At 44.9% G+C, this 18,699-nt stretch overlaps 1 protein-coding gene across 6 annotated transcripts in view; it reads left to right on the top strand.

The window, feature by feature from the left end:
- The window catches only part of CNTNAP5 (contactin associated protein family member 5), a 413,059-nt gene that overhangs the window by 251,585 nt on the left and 142,775 nt on the right, over positions 1-18,699 (top strand). For all 6 annotated transcript variants that reach the window (XM_005279758.5, XM_042843050.2, XM_008167765.4 and 3 more), the window contains one exon: positions 6,027-6,133. In XM_005279758.5, coding sequence (XP_005279815.2) covers positions 6,027-6,133 — 107 coding nt within the window. The remainder of the gene's footprint in view (positions 1-6,026; positions 6,134-18,699) is intronic.

Here is an 18,699-nt window from a genome sequence, read left to right as displayed (position 1 = left end):
GATGGAAAGTTCTGTTGGCACATTCTCAGCTTGTGTCCGTTGGCCCAGCTCCATTCATGGAATCATAGAAGATCAAGGTTGGAAGGGACCTCAGGAGATCATCTAGTCCAACCCCCTACTCAAAGCAGGACCAATCCCCAACTATTTTTTTTTAACCTCAGGTCCCTAAATGGCCCTCAAGGATTGAACTCATAAACCTGGGTTTAGCAGGCCAATGCTCAAACCACTGAACTCTCCCTCCTCCCCCCCTCCCCCATAGTTCACTTCAACAGAATCACATCCATGTATGAGGATGTGGCTCAGAATATATAATAATTAATATTAAATTGTTTTATTTGTGTGTGCGTGCTAATATTGTTATGTATTTTTTTAAAATGATATCTGTACTCACTCTCTCATGTTACCTAGGAAGGTTGTGGAATCCCTGTCACTGGAAGTTTTAAGAAGAGGTTAGACAAACATCTGTCAGGGATGGTCTAGATATACTTAACGTTGCCTCAGCGCAGGGAGATGGAGTAGATGACCTCTTGAGGTTCCTACATTTCTATGAGTCTATGTATTTAGGGAGAAAGAATGAGCATAGATTTAATTTTAGAAATACCTTGATTTGGATATTTTCACATTCCTTTCTACATGATTCTTGCCTTGGGATGTTTTATTGCATTTGTAGGATTAGTTTAGGCACTTATTTAAGTGCCTCAAAGTAGAGAGAATCTGTGGAACTTTAGTACTGGATTGCTCCTTTTTTCTATTTCCCCCTACAACTGGGGGGGGGGGGGGGAGACGGGACAGTGACTGGTGCATGTGTGATGTCTTGTACTGACTGTGGGATATCACCCAGAGCCCATGAGGAGCTCAGTGAAAGCAGCAGATTCATTTCATGCCAAATGCAACATCAAACACATGGATCTTCTTCAGTCTTTCCATTCAAGTCATTTTATCGTCATTATTCTTTGATCATTCCCATCAAAGGGGCCAAATTCTGCCCTCTCATGTGTGTGCAGGTCTCCCTTTGAAGTCAGAGGGAACCCCACACGTGCATTTTAGAGCAGGGTGTTTTACCCATAGATTGCTATTTCTCTTGTTCAGGCTATTCCTCCAATGACTGTATATTCCAGCTTGATTTTCCTTTAAATTCGGAGGCTTCTTCCAAAGAAGGAAATTACGCCTGACTGGCACAACATTGTCAACATCAATTGCCATGTGATGCCATGATCCTGTGGTTATGGTGAAAGTCTCACCATAGGACTCAGGGAACCAGAGTTAGAGTCCTGTCTTTGCCACAGACTCCTCGTGAAATCATGGGCAAGTTTCTTAGTTTCTCATCATCTGTAAAAATGGGGATAACCTTTCCTTTGTCTATTTGGATTGCAAACTCTTGGGGGCAGAGACTGTCTGTTACTATGTTTATGTACAGGGCCTAGCATAATGGGGCTGTGATCTCAGTTGAAGCATCTAGACACTACCGCAATACAAATAATGATAAGTAGGCAGTCTTGTAATACAAAAAGATAATGTAATTGGACCCAGGAATCTGGGACATTTGTGGAATTAGACATCCAATAATTTATCCGTCCCTTGATTAATTTTCATCATGGCTATTTCCTAATGTTGGCTTCGATGGCAATTAGGATAAATTAAACTTCTAATGAACACACAACTGCTGGACTAGAATGGGATTATGGTAATTCTTAGCATGGAGTTGTACAGAAATTGGTTTCAGAAGCTTTTAGAAGAGTTAGTTATCTGACCAAAAACGAGATCGATGCAGCTGGTGCTAATTAAAGCAAATAGACTAAAGAATGCAAACAGTCTAATTTTGAATTTATTAACAGCATTAAAGCCTATACAGACAATGCGACTTGCATTTTGAGCATTATTGGGGGAAGAAAAATGTGTCTTTAGAAAGCTGAAGGTCAGTTTTCATTTCCATTTGTCTTCTAAAGCATTTAAAGGAAAGCTGTTCTGTTAGAATATATGTGGCTAAGCATCAGACATGGACCTTTGGGAAACCTCAAATTACTAGTAATTAACTTTATTGCATGGGGTTAATTAATAAGAGGTAACTTAAATGGGCAGAAAATGTGTTCATCAGTTAATGATACAATTCTGTAAGTGATGATAACGATGCTAACATAGTACTGTGCTTAGCACTTCACATCTTTTAAGTGCTGCACAAGCAGTAAGTATTCTTTCCAACACCCCTTTGAGGTAGGTATTACTATCACCTTCTTACAGGTGACATAATTGAGATGTACAAGCCTCCACAGAAGCAGGGGATACAAGGAGCATTCTGGTGCAGGGGCTAAGAAGGGGAAGGCGTGTGTCGCCAGAGGGAGGAAGCATGGCTAAGGTGGACAAATCTGCACCTTTGCAAGCCCAATGTGATCCACTGAGGCAAGAGTGAAACTTAAGGTAGCCTAATGGCTGCTCTAGCTTGTATTAGGGGTTGTCCCAGGGCCCCAGAGGACATAAGAACTGAGACAAATTCTGCCCCATGAAGCTGGCCAGAGATTTGAAATGTCTTATCCATTAGACGACCCTGCCTTTCTAGGATGAAGTGGGGAGGGTGCAGATATATTTTTCAATTGAACTGTTGTTGATTTAAGGAATTTACAGAAAAGACGTTAAAGAAGGGGAATAGACATTCGAGAGTCCTGTGTTCCGTTCCTGAAGATGCAGGTGACCTTGAGAAAGTCACTGCATCTCTCCATGTCTAAGCTTGCCTGTCTGTAAATAAGGATAGGAATGCTTGCTTCTCGTGGGTGCTGGGAGGCATTTGTACAGTGCCTTGGGATCTTTCTGCGAAATGGCGTTGTACAAATGCCAAATGACACTGATGGGCTCTGTCAGCCACTACACAGGGTACATATGTGAAGGGGACAGGACAGCAAGAGGCTGGATTTATGGCATTTGGGTAAAATTTTCAACAGCGCCTGAGTCCATGGGGAAAGTCAGTGGGACTAACTCAGCCACTTTGAAAATGTTTCCTCTTTATTCTTCCTTTGGGGCATCCAGGGTTCCTGTCTCCCATAAGAGGCAGGAGTCTGGACGCTATCGCCAGTGGAACCTTGAGATGTGTATGGATCTCTGTTGAGGTTCATGGCCAGCGACCCAGAGGTCTTGTGCCTCTTCTCTGACTCCTAGTTCTCCACTTCCCCTATAGCCCGTTGGCAGGGCAACTCCTGCAGGAATCCCACTGTCAATAAACACTGGTTGCTACCCCTGAATATGCTTTCAGGGGTGGGGCATTCCGACTTACAGAGTGGGGCAGCAGGTAAATGAATGTCAACAGTGTCCTTCACAGAGGTTAGGGGAATTGTCACAGAAAGCAGCTGTCCTCACTGTTCCATCCTTTCCCTGCTCCCTGCAACAGCATGGAGTCATCTTTGGAGTCATCTTGCAGAGAGGTTTCTGTGGAGGATAGCAACATTGCCCACTTCCACAGCCTGTCATACCCGACCTCTAATATTTTCACCACCGCCATTAGCACACGCAGCAGGGAAGTGCATCTCATTATTATTAAAAATGACTACGGGTCGCTTTTAATTTGGCCATCAGAAACTTTCCATAGGACATATTATCTCAGACAAGAGACTCTCTGGATCAGATTCTCCCCTGCATCCAAACACAGGGCTGGAGGTGTCAGGGAGAGGGTTGCAGTTCCTGGATCTTGCAGGCTGCTCTTTGCTAGCTGTAGCCTTGCCGTGAGTTGGAGCAGTCATGGGGTTGCTCTAAACTATTCGGAAAGGGATAGATAATAAGACCGATGCCACGACATAAATCCATGGTGTGTCCACACTTTGGATGCCGCGTGCAGTTCTCATCGCCCCATCTCAAAAAAAGATGTATTAGAATTGGAAAAGGTACAGAGAAGGGCAACAAAAATGATTAGGGGTATGGAACAACTTCTGTACGAGGAGAGATTAGCTTCAGCTTAGACTTGCCTGTTCATTCTTCCCTTTCATGTTTCACTCTAGTGCAACTCAAAATTCACATTGCCCTCTTCATTGTAAGGTGGCACCCTTGTGTGCCAACGTGGTGGTGGTTTTGCAGAAACTGCGTTGGACCTAGAACACAGTTTTTGTTTTTTTTTCTTCCCTGTTCCCTAAAAGATGCTGTTCAGGCTCTCGGTGTTTGGATCAGCATGAGAATCCGGATCTAGATGGGCCTTGAACTCAAGTAGGATTGATGTAAACGTACAAGGTGGAGCAATTGTAGAGACAACCGCTTCATGTGTTCTGGAAGTGTAACGCCGACAGACCCCAGTTGTCGGCTGGCGGGATCGAACCTGGGGCTTCTGGAGTTTAGTGAATGAGCCTCTACCATGTGAGCTAAAAGCCCACTGGCTGTTAGCTAAGCCTTTAGAGCAGAATCATTTTATCTCTCTCGCTACGTGGTCTCAGTGCCACTAGATGGGACAGAACCCCACACCCAGAAGGTGTGTGGGTTACACAAGCGTTTTGCATCTGGTACTTTTATGCTTAGTGACACCCTTGTCGAAGTATGAATATAAAGAGTGATTTGTTCGTCAGAGCCCTAGAGGAAGCAAGCTGGGCTCAGTTAAATAACCTGGTGGGATTGTTAGTAAACGATGACGCGAACCACAGGAAAAAAAAACTGGCACGTGCCATCCCCACGGAGCAGCTGAGCATGCTCCCTCCTGCCCAGGGCTACAGCTGGTATAAATCAGTGTAGCTCCATTGACTTCATCGCTGATTTACACCAGCTGAGGATCTGTCCTGTGGGAAAGAGCAAAGGGCTGGGCGATCACAGCATGGGAACAGATAATGCAGTTTTAGTGCATGTAGAGTGGATGGATTGTCTTTCTTTCCCATCTACTTCACAGGGTATGTCTTCGCTACCGGCCGGATCGGCAGGCAGCGATCGATCCAGCGGGGGTCGATTTATCGCGTCTAGTCTAGACACAATAAATTGACCCCCGAGCGCTCTCCCGTCGACTCCTGTACTCCAGCTCGGCGAGAGGCGCAGGCAGTCAACGGGGGAGCGGCAGCAGTCGACTCACTGTGGTGAAGACACCACGGTGAGTCAATCTAAGTACGTCAACTTCAGCTACGTTATTCACGTAGCTGAAGTTGCGTAACTTAGATCGACACCCCCCCCCCCCAGTGTAGACCAGGTCTAACTGAATCACTGTGTATGAACAGGTTACTGACTCAAAAAAATAAACATACAGCATCAAGGAGATTATCCAATATACGGTAGGAAATAAAAACATTGGGGCAAGCTCTGCTTTCGGTTGCACTGGTGTATCTCCCTCCAAGTCAACAAAGTGACTCTGGTTTTACACCGGTGTAATGGAGATCAGAATTTCTTACTTCTCTTTAGATTGGGTTTGCCTCCCACAGTTTTTACTTCTATTCAATTCCCTTGCTGCATACTGTTATACCTCTTTCTTCTTTTAATAATCGCTTGGCAATAATGCTTTGGAGGAACACGAACTAAAATGAAGAGATGGGCAGAGATTACACAATTCATAAACACATTTTTTTCCCTTTACTTTGAGGCTTATGTATTGTTTGTGCTTCCACAGTTGAAGTGCAGCTTAATTTGTATAGCTGCAAACCACATTAGACCAAAGGAGAAAGGCAGGGGACGGGGGAGGAAAGCCTTCTCTTTTGGAAAAAAAAAAAAATCTTCTATAGCTTTTTCACCTGGTATTTGTTCTCCTTATCTGAGATCAGAATGAAAGTGGCATTTTGGTTTCTTAGGGACAGAAAACAAGCTGGGTATTTTGTTATCAGTAAGGGCTTCTCTTTGAATGTATTATGTGTGGCACAGGGTATTGGTTTTGAATGTTATTGTTTCAAGTGGATCATAGATCAGAGGAAGAAATAAGTATTTCAGCCATTGTGTGAAGTGATGCAGTCCCAGAAAGCTTTCTCTCTGTGTGTGTGTGTGTGTGTGTGTGTGTGTGTGTGTCAGGGGGACGGGACACTTCCTTGCCTGTACTATCAATGCTGAAATGCTTAAAATTAATTGGCTTTTTTAACATCTCCAATTAGATGTTTGCCCAACTACTGTGAACATGGAGGAAAATGCTCCCAGTCCTGGACCACCTTTTACTGTGATTGTAGCGAAATGGGTTACATGGGAGCAACCTGCCATAACTGTAAGTAAACCAGTTAAGCATACTTGGATAAGGCTGGCCTGATAGAGATTGTGGTGCTAAAGCGCAGAGGGAGTGCTTCGAGAAGTCATCTGTTATTACAGGAAGCAATAGACTGCGCTCAGACAAGATTGCAAAGGGTCAGCAGTTAGACTAGAAACAGCAAAGGAATCCATTACACAAACACACAAGTCTCTTGACACACTTGAAGAAGAATTTCTGGAGATAAATCAAAAGTCAAAGGACTCTCTTTCGTTTTTCTTTATCGTGTTTTCTCATCTCCTTCTTTTCAGCCGCCACCAAAGAATTGGGTTTCTTTTTCTAACTTGCTGTTTCTGTATTTTTCGCATTTTACCGGTTCATCAAGATAGCTTGCTGTAGAAAAATGTGTGTGTGTATTTTTGAGGGACAGGTCATACCACTGCTATGTAGCAAGCTCATAATAGTGATAGGAACAAGTAGTGTGAAGAGCGGGTGAAGTATGATGTCAGGTGTTCAGTACTTGTGCAAATGGTAACATGGCTGTGGGCTGCCAAAGATATGTTCTGTTAAATAATTTTTTTATTGTATATGGTTTTGTAACATCGTGTGTGTGGGGAGGTAACTTTAACTGTTTCACAACAAAGTTTTTACATATTAATATAACTGTATATTAATTATATCTGGTCAAAATTTATCAAATTACAATGTTCTGATGACATTTCAGAATTTAAAATACTGTACCAGGATAGCTATGTAGCTGGTCAATTTTCTTTGTGCTTTTATTACCTTTCAAATTTTAGAGTAAAAAAGGGAAACATGTAAAGAAAATATTCCTAATTTGTTTCTCCGTTTTTTGCCCAGGTCTAATGTCCATTCATTAATAGACATACCAATAGGCATGTGTGTACACACACACACACACACACACACACACACACACACACACACACACACACACACACATCTCTGTGTATCTCCAACAATGGGCTTGAGGGATAACGCTTTTTACCTCCCTCTGTTGGTGCCAGGGGGAGAAGACAAGCTGGGCCATGCTTCATTTACAATTTTATTATCCACCACTCTGCCATGAAAATTTTGATAGGAGGTTTTTGACTCAGCCATAGATGTGTTCAATAGTCATATCAAGTCTACTCTTTCTGGCATAAGCTTCCCTCATAGCATCTTTCCCCCTTTGTGAATATGAATTGTCTTCCTGTCTGCTGAGACTGTTGTAAACATCTTATCTGCACTCCCCTTCAGCACAGATGTCCGCAGAATGTGCATGTAGGGCCTTTTCTTTTGTGTCTTCAAAAAAACAAGCAAACAAACAATAATTCAGTTCTTCGTTTTCCTTATCTTTCTTTCTCTCTTCAATACCACAATGGATTTTCTGCTCTGGAATTTGTTCCTGGTGTTCCAAGCTGGAGCAAGTAGGGGACAGATTCCACACTTTTCAGGCCTGCCTTTGTCAGGCCTGAACGGCTTTGAAACGCATGTGTTCCCCCAACTCACCTCCACATCCCTCCCTCTGTCTCAATCTCTGAGCAGCTACATTTCAGGGCTCCCAAGAGCAAGGCACAAGTGCTTTGCTTTATCATGACAATCCTATATCCTGCTTGAGTGGTTCTCAGATCGTCTTTCCATTCTCCTTTTCTCCTCTTCCAGCTCCTCCTTTGCCTTCACCCCCCAGCACTGCTCCTGTCAGGAGCAGGTTAGGCATTCCTTGTTCTTTCATCCTGTCTGTCAAGGAGACCCACACGTGATCCTGGGTCTAGTGTGGGGTGCAGTAACTTTGCAGCCAAGAGACTGGCACACAGCCCTGACCCAAACCTCAGTGGGGCAGGGACCAAACAGAATTGGTTGAAGTGACCTCCCCTTGCCAGAGAATTGGTTTGAATTCTAGGGAAATTGTGTGATCCCTGGGAAGGGTGATCAGATAGCAAGTATGAAAAATCGGGACACAGTATTGGTGTGTGTGTGTGTGGTGAGGGCGGTGGGGGCGGAGGGGAGAAGAAGCGCCTATATAAGAAAAAGCCCCAAATATCGGGAATGTCCCTATAAAATCGAGTCATCTAGTCACTCTATCCCTCAGGGTAATAAAAAGATCCCTTGTGATTGGCTATTAAGATGACAATTCGGTTAGATTAATTTTCAGCTGTCTGTGGAAATAACATATTCCTTATCAGATCAATAAATATGTATTTTAAAAAGGGACAATAAGCCATCTGTCATCCAGGCATATCACAGCAGAGTCTGTATTAGTCCGTCAACAGCAGAGCTGTCAAAGCCAGTTTTCAGGTGTGGAGATTTCAGTTTTGGGCATTTAACATGACAATTGTTACCCTCACTCTTATAGTACAATCATTCCCATAATTTAATGCCTGCATTAAATCCTTCTGCTGTTAAAGCTAGGAGAGAAGGAACCTTCCTGATGCATATTGCTTTATTTGTTGTTGCTTAGAAGGATGTTTAATCAAATACCCGTCATTCTGAGCTTATGAGAGCAAATCTCGTGATGAAATTGTGTGATATGCCACATCTGCCATTAACTAAAGACTTCTTTAATCCACCACAAGATCGTCTGCCCTCACAGCACCCATTGTGGATAAGTTTACCAGGTGAGGGATTTATAGTAGAGGACACATGGGGAGCTTCATGGTCTGCAGAGAAAGTGACAAATAATTATCTTTTCTCAGAGCACACTCAGCATCAACCTGGGTTTGATTTACCACAAAGGCAATGGAGCCTTCTCAGTTGGTTTTGTGTCAGACACGGAACTTGTGCTGCGGCAGAATTTCGGTGGTATTTTAGAGACAGTCCGCTCTCTCAATGTGGGCAGCCAAAACCATGGCACGCATTGTTGAGGACTGCAAAATGACTCAGCTTCCCGGAGGTCTTCATGCCTTGAACATTGTTGATCAGAACACTGTTGTTTGCCTTGACCGGATTGCATACACCAAGTAAAGATAGAGCAAATCTTTTGGGCCTGATGGTAAACTGGATGGAACTGGGTAAAATAATCATCCTGAATCTTCATCCTGGGATCTCAAAGCACTTTAGTAAGAGTACTTAACAGCACCCTTTTGTGGTAGGGTTAAGAATTAAGGAGAATTTACTTACCCAAGGCCACTGCTGGAGTTAATGGCAGAACTGGAAATAGAACCCAGGATTTTGATGCCCAGTTGACTGCTCCAATCATCAGACCCAACTTCCATCTTGTGATACAGTTTATTTTTTTAAAAGAACAGGAGTACTTGTGGCACCTTAGAGACTTACAAATTTATTTGAGCCTAAGCTTTCGTGGGCTAAAACCCACTTCATCGGGTACACAGAATGGAACACACAGAAAGAAGATATTTATACATACAGAGAACATGAAAAGGTGGAAGTAGCCATACCAACTGTAAGAGGCCAATCAATTGAGATGGGCTATCATCAGCAGGAGAGACAAAAAAACCTTTGAAGTGATAATCGAGATGACCCATAGAAGGTGTGAGGATATTATAACATGGGGAAATAGATTCAATTGAATTGAATAGTTCCATTCTATGCATCCGATGAAGTGGGTTTTAGCCCACGAAAGCTTATGCTCAAATAAATTTGTTAGTCTCTAAGGTGCCACAAGTACTCCTGTTCTTTTTGCGGATACAGACTAACACGGCTGCTACTCTGAAACCAGTTTATTTTTTCTATAAAGTCCTTTATTCGAAGGATCAGAAAGCACAGAGGCAATTAAATGAGCCAGAAAGGATCTCACCACACCAAACTCAACTAGCATTTTGCATGCATGCACATTTGCCATGTATCAATTGCCATCTCATCCAGCCACTGTTTGGTAATACCTGTAGATTCCATTAAAAGCAAGGTTTAATGTTCTCTAGATTTCCTTAATCCCTTTATCTGCTACAACACCATAAAGTGATTCTGAATTGCTTCTGCCTGATTTTAGTAAAATCACTCATGCAATCAGAGAACAGCAATACCATGTGATATGTGACCAATTAGAAGTAATCTATGCAGCTTGTATTTTCAATATTAACTACTGAATATTTGCAATGAACTGTATGTGATCAGTTCCTAAAGTAATGTTGTGGAAAAAGTCACCCACGCATTGATTTTAGTTCAGAGACTCAACCCTGAGGCCCGTTTATTGAATACACACCAACGCGTTGGGGGTAGCAGCCATTAGGAACTGCTCCCCCGATACAAAGCGCGCGGAGATTTTTAAAGCTTAAAACCGCAAACAAATTACACACAGTTAAGTAATAATAACCATATTAGGAATTAAAATGACATATACTTGAGTAATAGTGACCTTATTAGGAATAAGAGAGTTAGGGTCTTTTGGTACCTTTTAGCATTCTTTTGCAACCTTACCTAGGGTTACCATACGTCCGGATTTCCCCGGACATGTCCGGCTTTTTGGTGCTCAAATCCCCGTCCAGGGGGAATTTCCAAAGAGCCGGACATGTCCGGGGAAATAGGGAGGCAGCATAAGCCAGGATCTGCCCAGCACAATCCCCCGGGTCCGTAGCGCAGCCCAGCTGCCCCAGCTACAATGCTCAGGCGGGGAACGGGGGGCTTGGTCTTCCCTTGCGGGCGGGGACCCCCCGGCCACTGGGGGACCCTTCCTGTGGCCCTGTTGCCCCGCGCAGCTTGGAACCCGGCGCCACGGGAGCTGTTTCCGGCGGGGACAGACAGGCCGGGGAATGTGCTCGGCGGCAGAAAGGAAGCTGCGGCCGGGGCTGCAGGGACCCGCGCTGCTGAGCGTCTGAAGCCCTCAGCAGGCAGAGGCTGCCGGGGGAGCGGGGGAGCAGGGGCAGGGCAGGCGGGGGCATAGAGGCTGCAGGGGTTGCAGGGCGAGTGGGGAGCAAGGGTCACAGAGGCTGCAGGTGCAGGGGACCGCAGGGGCAGGGTAGGCTGGGGGGTGCAGGGGCTGTAGGGCGAGTGGGGAGCAGGGCTCACAGAGGCTGCAGGGGGGCACAGGGGAAGGGCAGGCGGGGGGCGCAGAGGCTGCAGGGGCGGGGGGCTCAGAAGCTGTAGGGCGAGTGGGGAACAGGGCTCACAGAGGCTGCAGGGGCGGGGGAGTGCAGGGGCTGCAGGGCGAGTGAGGAGCAGGGGTCACAGAGGCGGCAGGGGGTGCAGGGGCAGGGCAGGCAGGGGGCGCAGAGGCTGCAGGGGCGGGGTGTGCAGGGGCTGCAGGGCGAGTGGGGAGCAGGGGTCACAGAGGCTGCAGGGGCGGAGGGGTGCAGGGGCTGTAGGGCGAGTGAGGAGCAGGGCTCACAGAGGCTGCAGGGAGGTGCAGGGGCAGGGCAGGCCGAGGGCGCAGAGGCTGCAGGGGCGGGAGGTGCAGGGGCTGCAGGGTGAGTGGGGAGCAGGGGTCACAGAGGCTGCAGGGGCGGAGAGGCTGCAGGGTGAGTGGGGAGCAGGGAAGCACTTAGCAACCCCCAACCAAGATCAGAGCGGGAGGGAGGAGGGGGAATGCAGGGTGCTCAGAGGAGGGGCCAGAGTTGGGGAAGGGGCGGGGCTGGGGCGGAGTTGGGGCGGGGCTGGGGGGTGGGGAAGGGGCAGAGTTGGGGCAGGGCCAGGCCCCCGTGGAGTGTCCTCTTTTTTCAGTGTTGAAATATGGTAACCCTAACCTTGCCTAGGATGGGTGCAATTTGAGTGAAGGGCTTTTTGGTGGTTTCCAATGCTGTTACAACTTTGCCTTTTATGGGGTGCTTATTACACAATTGCTCCTTACAGGGTACAGTTACTCAATGGGGGTAGTCATACAAATGGGGTAGGGGGAGGCATGGTTACTCATTTTAGATGATTGCTTCACACAAGTGGTTATTATATTTCAAAAGCAGTAGGCACATATTGCAAATTATTCTTGTTGCTGGGGCTTTTCACCCTCCTCCTTTCCAGCCCCCCTTCCCTCCCTGTGTCATAACCTCTGACCGCCACTGGCAGGGAGCACAACACTTAGCTTGGTTTAGGCTCGTGGGCCTGTTAGCCGCTGGGCAGGCCCAGGCCAAGCAGAAAAGCCTAGACCTTTGGGGCTAGCTTATTTCCCCCCCCCCCCCACACACACACACAGTAATTATAAATACATTGGGAAATAAATCTTGGAAAACTGATTTTTTTAAGTGAATGAATTTGTTGAATGATTTATTTGTTGTCAGCTCTAAAAAGGGGGTGTATCTCGTAAGGCAAACTTTTAGTGAGTGTTGATGAGGAACCAGTGCTTGTGTTTCATATTGGTATCAATGATTTAAGGAAACTTAGCTTAGTTTACTAGAAAAATGGCCAAAGTCCAGAATCTCTACTGTAGCTTTCTCTGCAATTAGTTCAGTTCAACATGCAGGGTTAGTTAAGCAGTCTCTTCACATGTGGATGAGAAGAGAGTACAAAGAAGAGGACTTTAAGCATACCAATCACAGGGGGAAAACTGGGGAAAGGCAGAGCCTATAAAGAAGGGGTGGACTCCCCTTTAATCAAAGTGGAACTAGACTGCTGGCACAGAAAATGAGCATGGTTGGGGAATTATTTCAACTAGGAGTTTGGAGAAAAGCTGGCAGATGTTTAGGCCAGACAAAGCCAGCTGCTAGGAATGGCCGTAATGAAATGGTATCTCTGTGTTCAGTGAAAGATAATACAGAAATTGCAGTTGAACTGAGGGTGGGGGCAAGATGAGGTTGAAAGTAAATATCCGTAAACTTGCAGGCTATCAGATTGAGGTTATCCCTATGCCAAAGTCGGAGGTGTGATTGCTGCTCACGAAGGCATCTATACCCCTGCTAGCTTTACTCTAGGTAGCGCAGCTTAAAACATAAGGAAACACATGGTGGTGTAAGCTTCAGAGGGAGATGTCCAAGCTTACCCGGAGCCCTGGGTAAGGGCTCATGTTGCAATCTGGAAGTGGAAGCTAGACACTTTCAGACTGGAAATAAGACATGTTTTTAACTGGGAGGGTAATTAATTGTTAGAACAACTTACCAAGGGTTGTGGGGGATTCTCCATCACTGACCATTTTTAAATCAAGATTGGATATTTTTCTGAAAGATCTGCTTTAGGGAAAATGTGGGTTAGTTTCATGACCTGTGTTAAACAAGAGGTCAGACTACAATATCACAATGGTCCCTTCTGGCCTTGAACTCTTTATGAATATATGTGTTTCACAGAGAGTTAGGAATGGGCTGGGGAATGCACCATTTTGACCTGTCAGTGATGTGCGCATTAAGAACTCCAACAGGACAGCTCACCCTATCCTCAAGAAGCTAATCAGAAAAGAACTGGATAGTACTTAGGGAATCATGTCCCTCACGGGGTGAGGCTTGTAACTCTTAAGCGATGTCAGTTTAAGTAATTACATTTGGGAACATCTTAAATGCCTCAGTGAAACACTGCAGCATCCTTTTAAAACTGCCTTAACGAGCACAGCCCTTCTGTGAGAAGTGACTGCAAAAGTGGCATGACGGAGTTCTGTGTATAACATCTAGCTCACTCTAGCTTAGATCTCACAGAGCTAATGGAAGAAAAAATAATAAACACGGATTTATTACAAATGTGATCAAATATGATGTTGAGATTCTCAATGGCTGTAAATCAGTACACTGCCACTGAAGCCAGTGGAGATGCTGACTTGCACCAGAGGAGGATCTAGCCTTAGATCAGAGATGGTCCAAAAAACGGGGATGGTCAACAATGAAAAACTGGTTTTGCCAAAAAAAAAAAAAAATCAGTTTTAAATTGTTTTCATGTGGAAGGAATCGAAAAAATGTTTCACAACTGTGTTTTTCAGTTTTAAAGAATATTTATTTCATCAAACTGGCTTTTGAATATTTTTTATTAAAAATTAAATGTCTATAAAATCACTTTGATAACATTGTTGATCACATTTTGATTCATTAAAAAAATAAAAAATCATTTTTTCACAAAAATTGAACGTTTAGAAAATGTCGACAATCTTTAACCAAAAATATTTTCTCAGAAAATGGTGATTTTCGATGAGACCAATTGTTTGAAACATTTTGACCAGTTCTACTCAGTAAATTCTGAATAGTCCTACTCTGTTTAGTAAAAGTGTCATTAGTGCCAACAGTGGTTAACATTAACATGTCAACATTTGATAACACTTAAATAGTTATCATAGCTATTTTCTATTCTTGGTACAGACCCACTGTATGACTAAATCTTGGGAAGGGGAGACTTTAAGGACCACTACAGTAATCCCTTTACACTGATCCCAAAATGGTTGAGTCTCAAATCAGTGAAGTTTGGTTGGGCAGCAGGAACCGTAAAATGGCACATAAAGATTTGTTTAATTTACATGGATAAGACTCTCAGGGCCTTGTTCTGACTAGTTGACTCTTAATCTGTTGTTCACTTTCACAAGGCTTTTCTGACTATAAATAGAATGAGAACAGAGAGCTTTCCCTTTTCTCTTGGCCATGCAGACGTCCTCAGGTTAGTGTAACCTAAAGCATGAAGGCTCTGGTTAGCAAAACGGAATTTCATCATTTTAGTTTGAAACGAGCAATAGATGCAACCTACAGAAAATGTGAAGCAGACGTAAGCATGGATAGGGCACAAGAAAATGTGTCCAGGTGATCTGCAAATGATGACAAAAAATAGGGGGTTGTGCCCTTTTTTTTTGCACCTTTTTGATATATAATGCATCAAACACCTTTCTCAAGCCTAAGAACTAGCCTCCTCTTGCACACTTCTTCCTACCCATATCAACCAATAAGTGTCTCCATTAGAGATGCAGGAACCCTTCTTCCTCTCAATTTTCCCTCTGTGACAGAGCTGTCATCACTATGGTCTTTGTGCCTTCCCACTATGTCCTGATCTCTGATCCAAGCACATCATAGGTGCTTACCTATGCAATTATCTCTACCGTGACAGCACCATACATTAACACACAGTCGCTACCCAGCCTCTATAATGTCATCTTTTAAACTAAAATCGTGCAGATGGTGTTATAGAGCTAAACAGACACAAAATTTGATTACCCAGAGTCTTATTTATTTAAATTCCAGGTTACCTTTTCCCTGTGGCGATCATAAATTTTTATAAAACCCAATATCAATGGAAACATGTGTGATTAATTTTTAAAATGCCATTTGAAACATTAAAATAAAATAGAGACACGTTTCTCATCGGGGCTTGAAATCTAAACATTGAAGCATTGTGTTACTATGTGAAAATCTTGAGAATGACAAGGATTCAAATGGAAACTGACTAGTGTATTTTTATCATTCGGGATGAGAGAGATGGGGGGGGCGGGGGAAAGAAAACAGCCTAAACAGTGAAAAGCAAAACAACATTTTTAAAATTATTTCAGTTATTTCTTTTTTAATACATTTCTAAATGTGTCTGTTTATTCGGCAAATACTATTCAACCAGTTCTAGTTTCTTATGACAATGGTAAGAAAATGTCTCTAAAAAATATTTGATTTGTGTGTCCCTTTAGACACTGTTCCATGCCAGTGTCACCTGTCTCTTGTCCCCTGACCATAAGAACATAGGAATTGCCCATACTACATCAAACCCACAGTTCATCTAGTCCATTATCTTCCAACATTATACCAGCTGTGTCACAGAAAGGTGTAAAAAACCCTGCAGTAGGTTGCTATAGAATAAACCACACACATAAATAGCTTCCTCCTAGCCCCGATAGCAGGGCCGGCTCTAAATTTTTGCCGCCCCAAGCAAAAAAAAGAGTGCTGCGCCGCCCGAAGCCCCGCCCCCCCGAGCGCCGCGCTGCACAAGCCCCCGCCCCCCCGAGCGCCGCATCACCGAAGCGCCCCCAGCGCCACCCGAAGTCCCGCCCCCCAAGTGCCGCGCAAGCCCCCGCCCCCCCGAGCACTGTGCTGCCGAAGCCCCCCCCGAGCGCCACCCGAAGCCCCACCCCCCCAATGCCGTGCCGCCCAAGCCCCCCCTCTGAGTGCCGCCTGGCAGAAACAAAAACAAACAAAAATAAACCCTCCAGCGCTGCCCTGCCGAACCAAAAAAAAAACGAAACCCGAGCCCGCCCCGCCCCAAGGTGCCGCCCCAAGCACGTGCTTGGTCGGCTGGTGCCTGGAGCCAGCCCTGCCCGATACTTATAGGCTGCCTTATTCCCTAAACTTGATGATTTATATCTCTTCCCAAACTCTTGCTAATTATTTACTATTGTAACTCTGTTATAGCCAAGGGGAAGACATGCTAGGACAGATTCTCATCAGGTGTAAATCAGCACAGGTCCATTGAAACCAATATAGCTGGACTGATTCATGCCAGCTGAGAATCTGGCCCATTGTCTGCCTCTTTAGGCCGTGGTTATCAACTATCATGGTTGCAAAAGTGTCATGTAGTGGTGAACGGATCCACATTACTAATGGCTGGGTCTTCACATTGTTCCTTGTTAATTCAGAGAGAAGATGTCTGGCTCCCAGGCAATGTGACATTTGGGGGTGGAGGGAAAGACCCAGTGATGAAGAGTGGTTTCTAGATGCACCAGTCCACTGCCAACATGCAGTATTTTATGTCTGTGCTCCTTGCACCATCCTTTGTACTAACTAAATAAAAAAGCAAGGGATGTAATCAACGAGTTCCCTAATGAGCCAAGATGAATTGTTCTGTATCGATGATGACAGCAAATTCGCTAAATGAATTGCAATTTGGGAACCTTATGAATTCATCAAAGCATGACTGCTTGGCTGGCTACTTAATCGCCTGTTATGATCTTCCCCCTCCCACCCATCCTGGTTGCCTTTGTCAGCAGTATCTGTAATTGAAAAGCTCCCTGTAGCCTTTAAGACTGTGAATACATGAGGAACAGGTTGTGGTTGTTGGGTTTTTTAATTTAATATATACATATGTATTGCTAGAGACGGGCAATTGCAGCTCTTCTAGGCGCTCACAATTTACTATGCATCAGACAAAAAAAAAACACCTCAGGAAGAGACTAGCTGAGCTGTGTTTAATGCAGAATGAATATTAATTAGGGACTCAATCCGGTAACTGTCACAGTCAGGGCATGTTTGACTTCCACCAATATATTGCCTGGAAAGATGATACCCCAAACTGTAGCTTCATCAGACCTTGCAAGGAATGAAGTCTAAGGGAAGGCCCGATGAGAGATTTCCAAGAAAAAAATATCCCTGTACCGTGAAAAGTACCGGAATATTTTGATGGGAACTGCCAGAAGGTCAGGAGGTTCCTGGACCAATACTGCTTTTCCTGCTTCACCCTCGAATATACCCCACTGAATAGGACCTCTCTCCTGTTGAGGCAGGACAGCCCAGTGTTAATAGACAGGAACACCTTCCTATGAGCATCTTTTTGACAACCGTCGTCCCACTTGCTTAGTGGAAGCTGCACTACAAAGGTTCCAGCAAGGACAAGGCCCAGCTGCTTTGAACGCTGCTCGGTTCCATTGAACTGCAGCTGACATTGAGTGGAACAAGGCAGCCCAACTGCATCATGTTTGGTGTGAACTTAGTGAGGAAGTAAAAGATGAGCTATCCTTCATTGAGACCTAACCTGCTTGGATGCTTTCATTGACCTGTCTCTTTGCATCAGCATCTGGATGCATGAGCAAAAGGATGTGAGGAGGGGCACCCTGCCACCACTTCGCCCACTCTTTACACCAGAAACCACAGGGCCCAACCAGGAACTGATGCAGTTGATCTGGGCCACCGGTGCTTGACCCTGGAAGAAAAGGAACGGTGAAAGCACAATAACCTATGCTTTTATTGTGGCACACCCGGACATGCCATCACCTGTTATGAAACTTGACCTGCAAGGAATCGGGAAACAAGCAAGCCCAGGCCATATGGGGGGGTGGGGGAAAGGTTGGCAGCCTGGGCACCAGTAGGGCACTATGCTCTGTAATTACCCCCAACCCTCAAGGAAAAACCTGATCCAGGACAAATGGGTCCTCCCCACACTTCCAAGTATGAATAAAGTTATGTACCATGGATATGGTCAAACCAATTTCCCCCTCAGTGGGCCCTGATCAACTTCAGGACTACTGATAACTTTATAGATGCTAAAATCACTCAAGCTCTACAAATCCCCCACTGTTTAAAGCCCATATCAGTCCTCCTAGAGATAAATGATGGGTCCCTCCTGTCCTCGGGGCTATTAACACAGGAAACAGTACTCCTAGAGGCTATAATCCAGGGTCATCGGGAAATGCTACATTTCAGTGTGATTCATTCTCCACACTTACCCCTAATTCTCTGCATCACCTGGCTGGAGCAGCACGACCCTTGCATCTCCTGGAAAGAAAACAGGATCAACTTCCCTTCTGAATACTACCGAAGGGTCTGCCTGCATGCAGCCAGCTTCAGTTCTTTGGTCCTGGGATCCTGCAATTGATCAGAAGGGAGAACACCTGTGGGAGAACTCTAGATGGTGGTGGTTAGCCGGAAGGAGTCACTTCCAAGTCTGATTCCCCATCTCCCTGAAAAGTATTGGGATTATGTGGACATTTCTGAAAAGAAAAATGAAGAGATGCTACCTCCACACTGGGACTATGGCTGCCCCATAGGCCTCAACACAGAGTGATGGTCCCTTGTGGATGTATATATGCACTGTCTGAGACAGAACAG

Source organism: Chrysemys picta, chromosome 11, assembly GCF_011386835.1.
Source record: "Chrysemys picta bellii isolate R12L10 chromosome 11, ASM1138683v2, whole genome shotgun sequence".
NCBI classification, from domain to species: Eukaryota; Metazoa; Chordata; order Testudines; family Emydidae; genus Chrysemys; species Chrysemys picta.
This window is presented reverse-complemented; position numbering and strand designations above follow the sequence as displayed.